The 20,004-nt window shown below is 34.7% G+C and overlaps 1 protein-coding gene across 1 annotated transcript; it reads left to right on the top strand.

Moving 5' to 3' along the window:
• Positions 1 to 85: 85 nt before the first annotated feature.
• On the top strand, positions 86 to 18,299 carry FBXO8 (F-box protein 8). The gene is made up of 5 exons (XM_015624775.3): positions 86 to 1,955; positions 4,139 to 4,265; positions 10,581 to 10,699; positions 12,136 to 12,332; positions 13,097 to 18,299. Exons 1-5 carry the CDS (start codon positions 1,627 to 1,629, stop codon positions 13,282 to 13,284), a joined length of 960 nt encoding a protein of 319 aa, XP_015480261.1. The 5' UTR covers positions 86 to 1,626; the 3' UTR covers positions 13,285 to 18,299.
• Positions 18,300 to 20,004: the final 1,705 nt, after the last annotated feature.

The following is a 20,004-nucleotide window of genomic DNA, read 5'->3' as shown; positions in this document are numbered from 1 at the left end:
GGTCCCGGTGCCGCTCTGCGAGGGGAGGAGCGGCTGCGAAGCTTCTCGGGACGCGGTGCGGCCTGAGGCAGCTGCGGCCCTCGGGTCCCTGGAGCGGCTCTGGGCCTGCGGGGCGGGCTGTGCCTCCACCCGCCAGCCTGGTTGCCCCCAGTCGAGGTTGAAGAGCTTTCACGTTACGCGGAGGACCTGCAGGCCTCGCTTGCAATGCAGCTGCTGTGAACGAAGCTTCAGCTTCTATAGGCTTGCGTCGAGAACGAAGGAACGTTTTCCTGTTGGGATAATTGCGGCTGCAAAGCAGCGGCTTTAGGGCTCAGTTACGATGAAGTGGAGAATGTTTATATCTAGAGTGCATGTTGTTTTTTTTTATTTAATGAAGTAGAATCTAGCACTAATGCAGCATTAGTGTAGATTATATTTAGCGTCCTATCATGCTTGTCAACGCTGCAAAAGAATTTATTATGCAGTACCAAAGTAACATGAGGAAGACACGATTAGAATTTAAGTCAGACTTTGATTGATAGCAGACAGAGCTAGAGAAGATCAGCAATTTGTAAACAAGCTTGATATTATTTTTACTGCGGTAGTTACTACAGCCAAGCTATCAAGAGGTTTCAATTATTAGAGAAAATTATATTATAGGTTTGGAAACATGTATTTGAGAGGCACACTGAATCTGCAGATTGGAAATACGTGTTTCAGATAATTTAAAAATACAGTTTTTGACGCCATTACTTAAAGGGTTTTATTATAATGGGTTTGCTTATCTTTTATTATGATGGGCTCTGAAAGCATTCATCCTGGATTACTACAAAGCTGAAAGTAATTACATGATTGGGAAAATTGTGTGTCTTCTAACAAATGGCATATAAGCTGTTGAATACCTACACGAATAGCAGAGCTTGTGCATTTTCATCAGCTGGTTCTGGACTGGTTTAAATTCTGTCTCATTTTGTTTCTTCTGTCAAATTTCTTCAGTTGGTCCTTAAAATAGCAAATATATATATATATCTTTTAATTTTTTTATATTATAGAAAGGCTTTTTATACTGTTTTTGCAGTGATGTTCTGTGCATAAGTATGTGAGTATCTTATTATCAAGGCTTTATGTTACATTGCTAGGTAAGAAAGCTTGAAAAGATTCTTATTCTCTTGTTTCTAAGCACTCAAAATCCTTACTGCATTATCAGTGAAGTTATTAAACTTTGTTTCAGTCACTACCCAATACATTTTTGCTTCTCCCTATGTTTTATAGTACTTTATTGACTCTAAGTAAGGTTTTTTTATTAAATTTTAAAGGAAATCTGAAGATTCCAAATATTCTGAAGCCTAAGGTTTCTTAACTTGCATGGGATATAGATAATATGCTTATTGTTAATTTTGTAGCTCTTCAAGCATGGAAACTTTTGAAAAAAATCTGGGTTTTTTTGTTGTTTTTTTTTTTAATGGGCTTTGTTTTCAGTATTGCCTCATGAAGACTGATTACCTGGTCAGCATAACTTTGACAGCACTCACTTTCTATTTATTCTGATTAGTCCTAAGATTTTACTTATGTGCTGAGTCTGTCTTTCAAATGTTTACAAATAGCTGTCAAGGTCTAATTTGAATTTTATGTCCAGCAGGCTCGCAGATGGGTCAGGGACTCTGGAGAATTGCTAGAAACCAGCAATTGCAGCAACAAGTATACAGTGGACAAGGCGATCTTACCAGGGACCATGGTAGGAGGATACCTGCTAACAATGTTTCTAATACAAGCCATCGCAAACAAGCCCAAGGCGGCATTGACATCTACCACCTGCTGAAAACAAGAAAATCTAAAGAACAAGAAGGATTCATTAACCTGGAAATGTTGCCACCAGAGCTTAGTTTTACTATTTTGTCATACCTGAATGCAACTGATCTCTGTCTAGCATCATGTGTCTGGCAAGATCTTGCTAATGATGAGCTCCTCTGGCAAGGGTAAGCACAAAAAAAAGAAGTTTCACCTGGACATAGTAAAAAGTATTAGATTTTAAATTTGTCTCAGGAAGCTTTTTGTCTTTCTAACCGTAGCAAAGGTTTCCTAACTTAAATGAGATTGATGTAGAGGATACATATATAATTTAAAAACGTGTTATTCTGGATTTCTAATTAGTATGGGAGATTACTGGAGATCACTACATACACAAGTGTGCTTGGCATTATTTGGTAGGGTATTATCATACACCTGCTGTTTGAGATAGCATGGGGTAAAAACTGGGGCTTGTCTTCACTTTTTTTATTAGTTCAAAGTACATCTCAGGTGTTTGTATCATTACTTCTGTGAAGTTCAAACAGTTGTCTAGCTTAAGCAAGCAAACCTATTCAGCCAAATTTCCAAATGGAGAGATGATAATTCATCTGCTACACTTGGTAGCAACTTAGGTGTATCTTTTTTGGAAGATGGTTATGGAGGGAGGAAAGAAAAGGTCATTTTTATCAAGTGAAATTTCTTCAGCCTAACACTTAAAACATGTTTATGTATAACATATGCACAATTTGTATGTCTGGGAAATAAATAAAGGAACACTCTTTCAGAAAAAATAGTGTAATCAATGTGATTAACATACTCTTTGGTATTTTTGTTTTACAGAACTAGGAAAGACTCATGAAATCAGGCTTATCTCTAGAGTAGATGGTCAGCAGAACTTCTTTCACAACATTCTCTTCTCCTTTAAAAGGCAGTATTACTAGTGTAACAGTTGGGTTGCTGATCAGGTTGTTTATTTTTCTTTCATAATGCTCTACAACTCTTCTTCTCATCTACTTCCTTGCCCTGCTGCATTTGAATTAAGCAGCCTCCCTTCCTATCATGCTTTTGAACCTAGCAAAAGGATAATGCAGCATACTTCTTAGTTACAATTGTTCTGCAGCTGGGGACTGTTATATTGACAGGAAACAAATTCTAGTGAAGGATACCAGTAAGCTTCTAAGTGTATCAATACACACTGTACTGTGCTTGGTTCTTGGTGTCAAACCCACCCTAAATACAAATAAATTCCCTAGACCAAAGCTGGAAGATACTAGAGATTCTTAATTGCATGCAGTATATATTCTTAACATGTGGGGTGGGAATGCGTATTTTCCTTGAAGTTCATTCTGGAAAACCATTCAGTCATTTTTCGTGAAATCTTTCCAAATAATACTCACATTCATAACCACATTTCTTTTGGTAATGAAAATGTGTCCTGATTTATAAATAAATATCTTTATTCTGTGATAAATAAAAATCTCAGTTTGCATAATCTCTGTAAAAATCTTCGCTATTCCACACATGTAAGGGTGTGTTTAAGTTTTGGCAAGTACTGTTGTTGCAGTTCCAGACTCAGTCCAAATAAGACCCAGGTTCCAGAATAAAAAACAGAATCTTTGCCATGTCTCCAGTGACTACTGGCTGGGTTCTAAACATTGTTCCTAATTAGTAACAGGGCAGGTGTGTTGAAGCAGAACTACCCGTTCAATAAGGAATCTATAGTCTGTAGAAAGGGAATTGCAGATGGTAACATTAAAGGAACTGAGATGAGGGACAGAAACTGATGAAACTGAGATACGGAGTCAGGATGGAATAAAAGAGAAAGAAGCTGTAAAGTTATATTAGAGAAGGATTGGGCTGGATCTAGTCATTAAGACTGGTCAAGAGGACTGTCCAGTTAGGACAAGAGGAAGAAGAGTTGGGTGAAGAAGGGCAGATGGGGAAAGTGCTGAATTAATGGCATAATTTTGTGCAGATATGGTGTCCAATTCACTGCACAACTGGGGCACAAGAAAAGAAACAAAATGTTTTAATCCATCATAGTACCACAGGAGAACAACTTGTCTCCCATGTCGAGGTTCTAGGAGTGCCAGAGGTCTCTGCTATGTGGTTGTTATTATGATACCACCTACTGGGATATGTTTTGAGGTTGCACTCAAATACACCAAAAACCTCTATGAGAAGAAAACATTAGTCATATAATTGAAGGTTTTAGGAAAAAAGTGGCAAATATTTAATAACTGTTACAGCAACCTACTTCTTTTTCTATAGTTCGAGTATTTAGCTTTGCAGTATTGATTACATTTTGCTTCTGTAAAATACATGAAATTCAGAAAGGAATTTTTATAATAGATTAATTCTATTTTCATAGGTTGTGCAAATCCACTTGGGGTCACTGTTCTATATACAATAAGAATCCGCCTCTAGGATTTTCTTTTAGAAAATTGTATATGCAGCTAGATGAGGGCAGTCTCACCTTTAATGCCAACCCTGATGAGGTAAGTGAACTGTTGCTGACAGTAATAAACAGTTACAATAATTGTGATTGGTTTTTTATAATTATAGCCAATAAAAACAAAGTTTTAATAGGTGTTTGTTTTACCGTAGGGATGGTTAATACTGAGCTATAGCCATACTCTGGTCTTTTTTGGGTATTGTACCTGTGTACATCATTTACATGACTTGCCTGTTAAGTGCTCTGTACACTTCTGTGGATGCCAGGAATTCATAACATTAAGAACAAGGCCTAAGATATCCTAACTGAAGAGACAGTGGTGAACTGTAAGAGCATAAAAATGAGCTTACATAAATAAAAATGTTAAAATGCAAACTGTGAGTTTGGTTCCACTTTAGGCAAAACAGGATGAGGTATAAAGTCTGATCACTTCTATGACAAACACATTTTCTTGTAGGGGATTTTTACCTAGTTCCACTATGAAGGGGCAAATCTTGAAATACGAAAAAGATCCACTGCTGAATGATCCTGAAGATGTTTGATTTAATTTCTGTGGGTGTTTGTTGTGCATAATTTTTCTTTATAGAACAACAGAAATTTATCTAAAAAAAAAATTTTTGTCAAACTGAAAGGTTTCCATCTATAAGTTCATGTAACTAACTGGAAAAGTCAGTTTCTGCTTTCAGTCTGTCACATTTCAAAGAAAAAAACAGTTTGAGAGTAGACAGCTTTTGCCTGGGAGATAGACAGTTAATGCCCAAGTGACAGAGAAAGTCTTTTGTGTATAAAACCAGGCTCCTGCTTCATGTTTCTTAGGAAAAGAGTGTACACAGTACCGAACAAAAATGCTTTAACTTCCTGCATATAGTTACACATACACATGGAAGTGGTAATTGAATAAATCCAAAGTAGAAGAAGGATTGAGATATGAAACAAAACACTTCTAGAAGCAAATTTCACTCTGCTGATATGATACAGAAAGTGTGAACTTGTGTTTTTACCATGGGGTAAAATAAATAAAGCAGTTCTATGAATCACTACACTAAAGTGATTTTGTTTTAAGTTCTTGCTTTAGCTCATATTCTGCTTGATTAAGAGAGCATTACTTTTATCAGTCACAAACAGATTATTTTGTAATTTGTCTGTTAAAACTCTGCCTTGAGCTCTGATACACTGCATGAAGCCATCAGCACCCGGCCACTTGAGTGACTAATATTGTTTTTCTGCAGAATTTTCATAAATATAGTAATAAATGTAAAAGTTTTTAAATGAGATGCAATATTTAGGTAACTTACACGTTTTCAGTATTAAGTATATTGCTAGCAGTATTGTCTGTCCAATTTTTTCTTTGTATTTCAATTTGTTTTAACATAATTTTTCACTTAACTATCTCAGTTTTTAATGTGCCATTATATTCCAACCTTATTTAAAGTAATCTTGGTATGTTTAAAGCATTTGGAGATTTCAGAAAAGGCACTTAATAGAATATTCATTATTTTTAAAGGAAATTAAGATCTGAAAATTAGAGCTAATTTACAGCATATTTAAATTAGGTACTAACTTTATTATGCTACTCTTTCTTCTTCATTATGGTTATATTTTACAATAGAAATACAAACACTGCTTCAATGAGAGATGAGAACCTCAGGGTATCTCCTAAGGGCTCTGTTCCTCTCTCCCTGTGGAGCGCCATAGCCTGGTAGGAATCATTCAGGGCCTGAGTTTCAGGAGAATTCACAAATACTCTTGCTTTTACTGTTTACAACTGTGATATTGGCAGAGTAATTATTATAAGGACACTGTGACTGAAACATATGATATGACATTCCACTATTACAAATTGCATCTCCGAATTTTCTGCCAAACTCTGCTTTACATTTGATAACAGACCTGATCAAATTACTATAAAAATAGGAATACTTACAGCCACAGGAGCAAGATTCTCCAAAGGACACCGCCCATGTCATGAAAATGGGTAACCAGGCTCCACAGCAACAGCTCCAGAGCTAGCGGTGGCTCACGGGGTAGGGAAGAGCATCTACACACTTTGTGGTAGGATTCTCTGGTTAGCCATTGTTGTGTGCATGGTGTTGTGATATCTGCTGTAATTTAACGTGTTGATTGTGTGCATGAGCTTGCATAATTCATAGCAGGTGCTCACATTCTGCTAAAAGGATGTGCCTAAACACATGACATGGAATTTGAAAAAAAAAAACTCCAGTGCATGTTTGGGTTGGATTTTTTGGTTTGGTTTTGTTTTTTTTTTTCCTTTATTTATTTTTTTCTTTTTCTTTTCTATTTTTTTTTCTTAATTTGATTGGTTGGTTTTGTTGGGTTTTTTTCATATGGCACTACCATTTTAGCCAAGATTTTGGAACCTGGTTTTTCTTGTCTCTTTAGAGAGAGGGGTGCTTTATTGTTAGCATTAGCACTTGAATATAAATATCATGTTGTTTAATCTGCCTACCTGGTTTCTGCTGTATTTTATTTTAAAGAGTGTATGGTATATATGAAATGTTTCTCATGCAGCACGCGTTTCATCTCGTGTGCTTATGACTCAGAATTTGTAGGCAACCAGAAGTATTTCCCATTGTTTTGTATCCAGTTTCTAACTTTCTACAAAATATTTTTTCAAGTTTATTACCTGGATCAATGCTATGTAGCTAAAATGAAAGTGAAGGTACAAACAAGAATCTTTTGGTCAGGAAAGAAGATCTGGGGTTTTTTTGTTTCATCCTTACTGGTTCTAACTGATCTATTTAATAGTATTTATTTTTATGGACCTTCTGGAATCTGTAGTGTACCAAAACTGTCTTCAATGAAGTCAGGATTTCCTTTACATAGCATAATAATGAAGTACAGTAAGACAGTTCTTATACTGAGCCTGTCTTTTCACTCTTCTGATTGTCTCCTTCTGCAAGCTGCCCTTAATTTTTGACAGGGAGTACAGATTTTTCTGATCTTTTCCTGATAATAAATTGTTAGCCACTTGTATAAAGCTACCCTACCTGACTTTATTTAATTTTAGACAGTCTGTAGGTGATGGAATGCTTACTGTGCTGTATTTCTAAGCAAAGTTTTTTGAAACTTATCCAATTTCATAGTGATCTACTAAGCACACTGATTTTGAGATGCATTGATTGATCAGTCTGAAGAATATTACGCGTATGTTGTAGAGGAAATTCTTTTGTGTGATTCATCAAAAAGTTGGAAAGGAAAATTGAGCTGAAACCTTTTGATAATTTTACATTAAAACCAGAGTGGTTTAATCTTGTAAATTATTCCTTATGGATTCTGTGTAAAATGAAAAATATTTCCACATTCTGTTTGTGATTTCTGCCACCATAAGTTTGTATCACTGAGACTGTATTTTAGACTTTGAGTGAAAGACACTCTGTTTGAAATGTGTGTTACATATTGTGTCCACATTTGTCACCAAATGACTTGATACTTAGTAAAACATAAAAAAAGAAGCAACTGTAGAAAATAACATACAAAAATATAAGAAATGGCTTTTGCTGTTACTATTAGTCTATACTTACAATTGTTATTTGCATATATAATTTAAATTAACACTTCCATACATACATTAATATTTTATTCCGAGCTGTCTGAAATTCAGAGGTAACAAAGAGCCACACAGAACAGGGTAGGCAAGTATTCTTAAGGCATCTTTCCTAATTCTCTAATGCGAAGAACATTACAGTGCTCTGAATCAGAATTTTAAAACTACTGTATGTGCTCATTCCACAGTGTTTCTCAAGTGTTAAAAAGACCTCTTCAGAGCTGGTAGATCATGGCACAGAATAGCCTACCTGACTGCAATCAAATATTTCCTAAGAGAATCAGCAGCTGACTGATAAATAATCTTAGCATAGGTTTTAATAGTGTGTAGGGCTACTTATTTCAGCTAGTATATATACCACAAGCAGCCATTTTAGCTACCAAAAGTGATTTATTTGAAGCAAGGGTTCTGAGAGGTTTTCAAGGTAGTATTTACAGTGTTATGAAAAGCAGATTCAATGACATGCTGTAAATCTTGTAAATAAATTTCATTTGCTGTGCCTAAAAACTTAAGAATTTAAAAGAGAAATCAGGCTTCTACTGTTGCAAACTGGTTTTGATAGCTTAGGATGAAATAAAAAGCAACTAAAAACAATGGCATATGATGAATTATATTTAATTTATAGCCTGTTTACTTGTGAAGGATTTGAGGAAAATGCATTCATAGGGACCTATATTGTCAAGGATTATGTGTGGTGGGGGAAAAAGTAATTAGAGCTAGAGAATAATAATGCAAAGACTTTGTAGCCTGTCAGATGGAGATCCTACATTGAGCTGGGAGCTAGTGCATGAGAAAGAAACTGCAGCATTTGCTGTCACAGAGAAACAAACCCACTGTCTATCTTAAAGAAGTATTATTTTCATCCTGCCTCTTCTATACTATGCCAGGTATTTTCTGGATATGTTGCAGAAGTGTTTGTTAACTGCAGCAGGAGTGCTACACAAGACTTCCTCTTCAGGCCAGGCTTCAGTTTGTACTACCTTAAGCTAAGACTTCTTACTGAAGCAAACACATAAATCTCCTTAACTCAGGATATATTTAAAGGAGATACTCTGCTGCGCATCTTACATAAATTGCCAAAATCCTTGTTATCTCCCATTTTTAATTTCTTATTTAGCTCTGGTTCAAGAAAGTACTTAACATTATGTTGTCCATCCATATTATGGACATGTTATGAGCTTAAATATGACCTAATTTGAACTGAAATGCAAGCTGGTAGAGTTCATTGTCATCCTAAATACTGATTTTTCTTAAAATTAGGGCATAATGCTACTAGATTTTTTTTTTTGTTTTACCTATCTAAAAACCTTTATATTTTTATTTTAATAAACCACTATTTTAACAAAATAAATATATCTTGATTAAGTGCTATATATTTTTCTAGAAAATGTATGAATTTTTCTATAAATAACTGAACAAAAACTATGGACTGGTAAAAATTGCTAGTTAATGCTACAGGTGTTTCTTGGCCTTTAAATTGTGTTCTTAAACATACATTCTAACTATTTTCCTGCTTGATGCAACTACAACTTTACTTTACTAAGCCAGTTCACAAAACATTCCAAACCTGCACTCCTTTATTTCTTTTTCGCACAAAATTCAAGAGCACTGGGAACTTATATTTATACACTGAATGACAGGTTGATCCTACATCTTTGTCGCTGGAATTTAAACTAAAAGGGCAGACTTACAAAATATTGTGAAGTTTGATATCAAAATATTTCAGAAGTATTTTAAAGGTGATTTAGGTTGTGACCTCAGTGCATTATTCTGTGCAGAAATGCACTGTCCTGCTCATGTTACATTTCAACCTTTTGCTATAGTCAAGATACATTGTACTTAAGTATTGTAACACTTCTTGGTAACAAATGAGAATTGCTCCCTGCTCCTGCCAAACATAATTGGAAGAACATGGTTAGTTATTCTCAGGTTTAGATTTTCGCTGTTGAAAAGTGTGAACATTTTTAAAATCCATTAGTTGGGTTTTGATTTCTGAGACTGTAAGGCAAATAGTTTTATTTTTTGAGCTATTTCAAAGACCAGAGAGAATCCAGAATATCACTGAAATACTTTAAATATATCATGTTTATTCTGTAAGAGATGTGCGTTTGGACCAAGTGTAATACTCCAGAAATCATAATATGAATATAAATTATATGCAATTCTGTGTTTTTAAACTATTTTTATGTTAGACATAGTGTTCTTATTTATGTGTATGCATATTTATATATGTTGATACTTACCTATGCTTTAAAATCAGCGTGCTTGTGTTTATTTGCATTAATACACATTTAAACAAATGCATTTAATGCATCTATTTGAATGTGATACATTGTATACATGTGAGAACATTACTGTTTCAATGACAGATGTTAAAGACTAAGCACATTATGGCTAAGATTTTCTTATTTGCAAAAATTACGAAATTACTAGTTATGGTCCCTGCAACATTTCAAATACTATTACAAAAGTATAAAAAGCAAAATACCGATATACACTGTAAAGAAATTATCAAAGAACCATCATGCTCATTATGGGGTTCATAATTTAAAATTTTCTACTATGACTGTATGTAAAATCTCAACCATAACAATAAATTGTTTCTTTGCATTTGATTTATAATTTTAGAGTGTATTCTGCATGTTGAAATGTGATTTAGAGAAGGAGGAATCATTCTGAAAAACAAACTAGTTAATTCGTAGGATTTCATTCCTACATTGTGAGGTACAATACTTGTTCCTAAATACATTATGAGGATTAAACATATTTATATGTACATGTATTTTATCTCAGGGAGTCAACTACTTTATGTCCAAAGGCATACTAGATGATTCACCGAAAGAAATAGCTAAGTTTATCTTTTGCACAAGAACACTGAATTGGAAGAAGCTGAGAATCTATCTTGATGAAAGGTAATTCAAACTTCTCTTAAGACTTTTTCTATTAATTTTCAATGTACAGCCCCATTTAACAATACTTTGAATGTAGAGGTAGGCCACTTCAAGGATGTAAAAAGGCAAGAAAATGCAGCTAGGTAATGTTTCTGCTCAATCTGAACAGTTACTCAGTTTGAATATTTATGTGACTGTAACACTTAAGAATGCTCAAAAATACCAACTATAAATAATGAATATTACATCCTTACAAAATCTTACATAGATATTTTGCTGCTTTTTTTGACTTGATGGGTTTTTTTCCCTTATGGATATTATTCAGAAAAAGTAGTTTTCACTTTACTAAGGGATGATAGCTTTTTAACTAATGTTGAATCATCTAATTATTTGGTTGTCTGATTGGATTGGTTGATTGATTGGAGGTTGCACACACCTCAAGAGATGGAAGGGACCATCCTCTTGGAGGCACCAGGAGCTGCAGAAGGGAGCACTCTCCCTGCTGTAGCATGCTGTTCTATATCCACAGTGCTTTCTCATGCCATCAGGTTGGGGTGGGGCAGTAGCATGAAGGAGGAGGAGAATAGTAACTGCACCTGAATAGGAAGAACAGAGGGCAAACAGCACTTCTAGCAGGAATCCTCTCCTGCTTCTCATCCTCTTCAGCCTGTACTACTAAAGGAATAAGAGGAGTCTGTAGTGTTATCACCACTGTCAGTCCTGTGCTGTAAAACTCGAGATTTATCAATTTTTAGACAATAATAAAAATACAAAAACCATCTGATGGATGAGCTTGCATTAGTGACTCCTACTGCCATTTATCTTCCATTCATAAACAGAGTATAATCAGGCACTAAAAATAAAAACTAATTTTTTAAATGTTGAAACTCACAAACAAGGTAAAAATCAGGTCAAAAAATATTCAAATTTGCCTCCAAAATTTTTTCAACTGTCTTTTGCACATCTGGCAATATAGATGTGGTCTGAACATTTCATTTGTGTATGTGTTCAGTGCAAAACACTTGAGAACAGCACACCCTGATGGCTTTCCATGAGCAAATTTTGCCTAGCTGAAGCCTGGCTTTAACAAGACACTCCTGCAACAGCTTCTACTTGGACATCAAAATGTGTGACTTACTTGTATCTATTCTCTTTGCTGTCTTTTTTAATGGTTTTGTCAAATTTTGAAGGAAGCAAAGTCTCTATGTAGACCTTGATTGAATAGACATAAAAACTTTGAGTTCTGATTCGTATATGTTTTTATAGTATTTGGCTACAAATAGGCAAAGAACATGTGTTCATATTATCTTTCTGCTGTTAGTGATAATTTTGCCTTTTAGCAAAATCAAAAGCTCATGTTATTCTAAGGCTTTAATTTTTATTTTAAAATTTACTCATTTTCATATTTAAACAGTTAAAAGAAACTTTTCTAATAATACGGGTTTTTGTTCTGCCAGGAGAGATGTTTTGGATGACCTCGTGACGCTGCACAACTTCAGAAATCAGTTCTTGCCAAATGCACTGAGAGAGTTCTTCAGACACATTCACGCTCCTGAGGAGCGTGGGGAGTACCTTGAAACTCTCATAACAAAGTTCTCTCACAGATTCTGTGCTTGTAATCCTGACTTGATGAGAGAGCTTGGCCTTAGCCCTGGTAAGCAAAAATGAGCAGTGGATCAGTCTTTATACTTCTGGATGATGCTACTCTTTCTGATAGTTTTAAAATCACCACCTAAACAAGTATTTCTGAAAGTACAAAATGGTTCAGTATAGACTCATCATTCCACTTGGGTTGAAAAAAAACCAAAAGAAAACCAAATGTACAGATTGTCTTTTTAGCTGATCAGTTGGGTTTATTTCCATGTTATCTTTCTTCTATTTTTGTCTGTACTTTGTGCTTTTTTCTTTTCTGAAGTTCCTCTTGCAGAATCTTACATACTTAATATTTTACCTTGTGAATAGTCTCACAGAAATGAAAGGGGGTAATGAGCCACATTCAAGTTAACAAGCATTTCTGATTGGTTGGGCAAGGTAGTTCTCAGCAGTGCAACTGCTTACATATTTAAAAGACAAGCTTTTGCAGGATGTTTGTTTTAGTTTACACAAACTTCAAGAATCTGTTTAAATGAAAATGTTTAAAGCCCTGAGTGGCTTTTGGATTATGTAGAAATATTAAGAGATTTGTGAATTCTCATTTGTCAGTGTGCTGACATTATTACTTTTAAAGTTGCTGTATTTAACTTTATTTCACTGGGATACCCTTCTGAATAGTTGTATGTATATGTGTGCATATATATGTATATATAGATAAAAAAAATATGAGCCTAGATGATAAAGACCATAATGTTCTTAGGGAAAAATACTTTTAATGATTACATTTTTTTTTAAAACTTTGTTTATTTGTTCTCTCTTGTCTAGATGCAGTTTATGTACTGTGTTACTCTTTGATTCTACTTTCGATTGATCTAACAAGCCCTCACGTGAAGAACAAAATGTCAAAGAGGGAATTCATCCGAAATACGCGAAGAGCTGCACAGAATATTAGTGAAGATTTTGTAGGGCACCTTTATGACAACATCTACCTTATTGGCCATGTGGCTGCCTAAAAGCACAATTTGCTAGCACTTAAAATTTGTAATTTTCAAAAACTACATCAATTCAAGATATTAATTATTTTGTAGAGATGGGGGTTATTTTAGTGCTGGTCATTCTAACCTCTGTATGCAATCAAAGTTTGTGTGTGTAAGTGTGTGTATGTGTAAACTACCTTTTCTATCTATTTACTGTGGGAACAGGAGGACTTTTTTTTTCATGATTTTTTTTTTAGCTCTGCACAAAACAATGCCATTAGTCTGACACAGCCATTTATGAATGTTAAACTGACATTACAGTCTAAGCTGAAAAAGTGGTGAATTTGTGCATTAGATCTGCTTGAAACTTTAATAAGCTCATTCTTTTTAGAATACCATGTAATGTGTATATATTTAACTAAAGAGATTTATAATCATAATTATTTTATTGTAAAGTATTTTAACTAAAATTTCTCCTTTTATCTCTTAAATTAGTGTTTGACTTTCGTTTGCATTTTTTTTACAATACTGACTACCTCAGATACTTAAATTAGAGGAACATTGGTCTGAACAATAAAGTTTATTCTAGGTGATAATAGAACACTTGTAAAATATCTAAGCTGGTATTTTATACTATATTTATTAACTTGAATCAGCATGTTGCCAATCTGCTATTCACTCAATTTTAAGGATTACAGGCTCTGTTTTAGATGAATCCTGATGCCATACAGGGGTAGCCAGGGCAAATCATGCAGTGTACAGAGAGGTTTACGTTATTTACATGCATAACCTCATTTGCAGATACCAGTTTTTGGGAAACAGGGCAACTACAATCACCTATTCAGCGCAGTAAGCAAGAAGAAATCTGAACAGGGAAAGTGGTAGGAGTGAGTAACGTGTTGCTGCTTTCAACTGGTTTCCTCGGTTGAGAAGTGTCAGTGATGGAAATGCCTGGGCAAATTTATACCAGATGACTTGTTGCTAAAGCTGTTAAAAACTGACGGTGCAAGATTAGAGCAGTGACTGTGCAGGATTGGAGAGCTGCTCTTCAGAGTCAGATACTGAATTACTTTCTAAATCTATCATGTAGCTAGATTTTAAACAGCTCTAAATTTATGGAAATACTTCTGAAATTAGGTAGGTTGCGTCTTGACATTTTCTGAAGTGTGGAGGTTAGCACTAGAACTGCTGTTCCATGTGCAGGAATGGAATGAGGATTTGCCTAGTTTTTGTTCAGACAACTCAGGAGCAGTGCTTCTCTTAAGTTGACATAAATGTAGTTGAAGAGCTGTTCCTGATTATGTATGTTTACATAATATTCAGCTGTCAGTAGCACCTGGATACATCATGGTAACAAGTGTATTCTTTTTCCCTACCATACCATGAGGTGAGGTGGGAAGGTATTCTTAATCTGTAAAACAGAACTAATCTTAGTTTTTATGTAGAAAGCCTATTGCAGACAAGAATTTAATTCAGGAATGACCCCTCACAGCCATGCACTTTGCCTGTGCTGCTGCTTTCTGTTTGGCACCTAGGGAGTGTTATGTTTATTTTAGATGTGAGGAGGACAGTCCATACAAGGGCTACATAAATGATGGGTAGAAAAAGATGTAGCTATTACTGCTATTTCAAGTGTTTATAGCTCTGCTCCACAAACTGAAATTCATGCAGAAGTACATTTTTATTATGTTACCTTTAATCAAGTGTAAATGCATTGCATTTATGTAGCATACACAGCCAAAGCCAGGAGCCAGCAGTATTGTGGCCATGTTCCAGACAGGTTTACAGTATCACTTGCCTTGCTCAGGATAACTACTCCTCACCCACGCAGTGTTGTTTCATGTATTGCAGAAAGTCCAAGGATGCATTCTGCAGTGGTCAATTAATCTCAAACACAAATTAAGAGTATATGGTACAGTGGTAAGCTTTGTTCAAGGCATAGGTATCTGCTCCTGTATTACAGAAAAAAAAATGAGAACTTTAAATGTAATTTGTAAAACCAACTATAAAGCACAAGTGTCTCTGGACTCTTTTAAGTGATCTGGACACAGCAAAATTTAGTCTTCTAAGAAACGCTTCTCAAAGGTTACACACTTTAAAAGAAGAATTCAGTGAATTTTTAAATTAGAACTTTCCTTGTTAGAAAATATTTTCTCCTCAAACCACAAATGCAGAGCAAGGCATAATTCTCTTCTGACTTATTCGTAGGTTAACATTAGTGATAGTTATGATTTTGCACTAATAAGAAAGAGAGTATGAATTTTTAGTCTGCATTTCTCTTAATTTCCAGTTACCTGATACAGAACAAAGCCTTCAGGCAGACAGAAAATGTGTTCTTTCTGGAATAGATGAGTACATCTATTAGCAAGGTTTAGAAAACTCCAAGGCCAGTGTCGCAGCCAAGAGGATAAATTAGAAACAGGATGATACAATTCAAGATTCCATAAGACAAGTCCAGGGGAAAACAAAACCTTAATGACATGCAGATAACAGCATCCAATCTTCACAACAGGATTTTGAACAGTGTTAGAGGATTAGCACCCAGCTCATGCTGTACATTATGTTACTAACACAGAGTGGAACTGAAAACAGCAATCACAACATGCCACGTGTGAATTCCCTCAGAGGCAACCACAAAATAACTAATGAATACAGACATTTCTTCTGTCTTTTTTCCAGTTTGGGTCTAGCTTTAAAGTGGCTGAGAAGTAATTTTTTGCATTTTAGCAATATAGACTTTAAATGAAGGTAAACAATTTTCTGTCTTAAAAGGAGAAAAAAAGTCTTAATCAGGTGTAATAGTACTCTTAAAAAAAATGACAAAAATTATCTTTTGGTTGTCCTCAAAAAACTTTAAAAAACAAAGTTTAGGGCAGTGTTTTCTTCAATACACTGTACTCAGTGTCTTTCTTCACTGTACTCAGTGTCTCCACGCACATTTTAAAATAATGATACTTCATTGATCCAGGTGTCACTAAGTGATGTGGAAAAAGCTACTTAATCAAGCACTTCAGAAAACTTAGGCTCAGAATCTCAAGCCAAATTACATGAGCATGATCATGTTTATAGCTGCAAAGTGATTCCCAAGCTATTGTGATTCCACTGCTGCATGCCCTTTGAACTTTGGCCATGTAGTGTTGCCTTAACTCTTAACTGTATGCACTGTACACAGCACTGAAGGAAGAGGTGAGCCTGCAGCCCATCCCCTGCAAACATTCACTGTTCTGTCCTAAAGACACTGGAATTGTTCTGAACGGCCATTTCTGAACGTTCAGTAACTTCAGTGCACACAGATGTGGCAGAAGGAAAATTCTTCTGTTTGTGTTGGGAGAATGAGTGTACCTGTGTCCATGTAAAGTGTCACTCAAATGCAGCTCATGTGTGCTTTTATTAAAGTCTGAGGCTCTGTTTGCATTTATTGAAGGAATATGGCATATATTAGATATTCACATGGCTTAGCTATAGACAGCATCTGATGTTACGTTTTCTCAAATTCTGTTTCTGTCTAAAATATTTTCCATTCAAACTCTAAACAACACATTTATACAGCTTTGACTTTTAAAATAAATCAAAGCTGCTGAAACATACAGAAGCCCAAACAAATATAAATTTGAGATGTGTTTTTTGATTTTCAAGCACATGAGAAATTTGCATTTAGGAAGAAAAGTTAAATTTGTTCTCTTTAACCTTTCCCTTCCACCCCCTACACTGGGAAAAGAAAAAATGTAAACAGTTTCAAAATACAGCTTTAAGAAAATAAACTGACTAGCTGGACAAATAAATGTTAGTATTTTTTCTTCAGTATTCTGCAGTTTATTAATGTTCTTAACAAAAATAAATTTATCAACAGGAATTGCTTTTTTTTGAAGTGGTAATATTTTTGTTCTCTGTTTAAGGATGTCATTGTGCAATCTGATATTGTTAATAGCTCTGTTTTTAGAAGACAAGTCTTATTTTAAGCACTTAAACAAAATTGAAGTATACCTATTTGATCACGTTAAAATGTCAAAATTATAATAAGTATTCAGGAAAATCAGATTTACTTGATTTACTTGCCCTCTATTGAATTAAGACTCTTTTTTCTTTTCAGTTATTTCATGGATGTATTAAAACTAATAAACATTAAGGCTGTTGACTTGTTCTCTACCATTGTAAAATCTCCCACTCTAAGCTCAAAAGCACTATTAAAATGGGCAAAGAACAGGTATAAACTATTTCCTGTGTCTCACATTGGCACATTATGATTGCATTTTGCCTTAAAGAGAAATACAGACTTTTATAATCTGCATGTAATAGTGATTTTAGTAAGATAAAATTTCATGTGATAATCTAATATTACTTATGAGATGTTTAAAGTTCAGACTTGCCATGTGTAATTAAATCATAATCAATTAGCTAGGAGTAGTTACGGAAGTGTGTCTGGAAAATACCTAAAAGATCACATTGTTCCTTTGTCACCTCAGTGTTTTTGCTTATATTAATGTTAGTAAATTTGCAGTTTTCCTTTCTTATTCATGTAAATATGCATAGAGAAAATATTTAAACAAAATACTTCCATTTCCTATGTGGAATTTACTTGCATTAAAAACAAACTTTCTGTACTTAAAATATTAGAAAAGCAAAAAACTTGACTGACAGAAAGGAGGCTCCTGATTTTCAGTTGTGTGGTTCACTGGTAGACCCTAATAAAGAAAACAAGCAAAAAGCACTTTTCAGATTCCTAGAAATAAAAAAAAATAAAAAATGCATTTTTTATGCTTAAAAATAGTGTATGTGTACCTAACAGAAGTCAAGCATGTTTTTGTGAAAGCAGTACAGTCAGGATACCAGTTATTTTCAGAGAGAGTATTCATTTGTAAAAGTTAGCTTTCTTCTTGGCAGTGTTGGAGTGGAATGTTGGATTTAATTTAAAATGATTAATGAGATTTTGTCAGACTCCCTGCCTTTACCACCACTGCAGTTTGTCAGCACAACAACCTGGGAAACCCGGACGCCACTCTGTCGCCCAAAACTGCTTTCCAGGAAAAAATAAACCCGAGTAACTAGTGCCAGGTATGTGTCAATGGTATTGTCTTTCAGCTGTTGAAAGTTTAAGCTGAGACATTTACACATTCTGAGGAAGTGAACCTCATTTGTTATTTCAATAGTCTGTTTTTGACAGCAGATACCCATGTAAACTTAAATTTTTAGAGCAAGCATAGCCATTTTTTTAAACTTTATGGAAAAATCCTGTAATCTATGCAGAAGAGAAATACTTTAAAAGGAAAAATATATGTATCAATGCTTATTTAGCTAAGTTTTTCTGGAGAAAGACCATCTATTCAATCTGCATACTATATGCTGTTAGGAGGAACTCATCCTTTGAGCATTATGCATGCCGTTAGCTTGCTGAGGGGCAAGGAATGTTCTGTTGGACTTGAGGCACATGCATTCATGTGTATGCCAAGAGTCAAAATCTGACAAGTTTGCAATACTTCTCATAAGTGACCATAACATAAGCAAATGAGTAATTCTTCTGAAATGGAAGGTTGATATTGAAAATTACTTACAATTTGTCTTCTTTGCTTTCCTTCTGGAAGTTTGTTCTGTTGGTCTGCAGTTCAAGCATTGTGTTTTCTTACCCATGAAATACTGAAAAAGATTATTTCAATTTCAAAAAGCAGCCTTCCCTTTCTGAGAAAGCATGCCTGCCTGTGCTGTGCAAGTCCTCCTGCAGTCACACAATGCTGTATCAAAAAACTCACCTTGCATTCACTCCTATGCACCCCTTTTTACACCAGTTCTATCCATTAACTCGGCAAGCAAAAAGTCCTGCTGGCTTCACAGAGGTGTAGGTTTGAAAGAGAGTTTGTACTGTTCTGCTGCACCAGGCAGAACGTACTCCTTCATGGGGCATGATGGCACATGTATTCTTTGCATTGCTTATATCTTAGCTATTTTTTATGTGTTAAAAAAAATATTTTCACAACTGCACTTGCCCTGTCTTCAGAATTCATGCTAATTGTCATAATTATATGTAACACAACTGAACTGAAATATATTTTTATAGCCGGAGAACTTCTTGAGTTTACTTGCCTTCTGCAGCATTAATCACCTGCATGACAAAACAAACGAGGAAATCACAGAACTTCTTTCCAAGTGCTAAAGAAGTACTTCTCTCAGCGTACTTCTTAAAAACAATCAAGATGCTGTATTTTTTCACATTAAATGTAACTTCTTGTTTCTATATTCCACTTAGGAATTTATATCAATAAAAATATTTATTACTGTTCCACACTGTCTGAAGTCTGACAGTCCCATTTCTGATTTGTACAAGCAAAAGCTGACTTCTCTGGATTCTTTTTCCCATGGAATAGCAGAATGAAATAAATACTCAACATTCATCTATCACTGCAAAAATACAATAAGAAATGCTTGAATCTGTTTTCTCTATATATGTGGTTTAAATATATACTAAAACACAGAAGCCACATGCTTAGTAATCAGCTTTCTTAAATTCTTTTTCAACTTTTTAAAAGTAAAGCAGTTCTCTTTCTTGCTATTGAATATTTACAATGTATGTAGTGCTGCATAACATTACTCAAAATCACAGCACTTAAAGGGCTAATTTGAAGATCTAAATGGAACATAGATATTATTCTGGTTTCCTATGCAAGCTAGATTTTATTTAAAATCATAAAGACTCTGAAATGTGTTGAAAATTCTTTTAAATTAGAGATATTTTATAATATTAAGTTAAATTGACAGTCATTAATC

This window comes from Parus major, chromosome 4, assembly GCF_001522545.3.
Source record: "Parus major isolate Abel chromosome 4, Parus_major1.1, whole genome shotgun sequence".
In the NCBI taxonomy this organism is placed as follows: domain Eukaryota; kingdom Metazoa; phylum Chordata; class Aves; order Passeriformes; family Paridae; genus Parus; species Parus major.
This window is presented reverse-complemented; position numbering and strand designations above follow the sequence as displayed.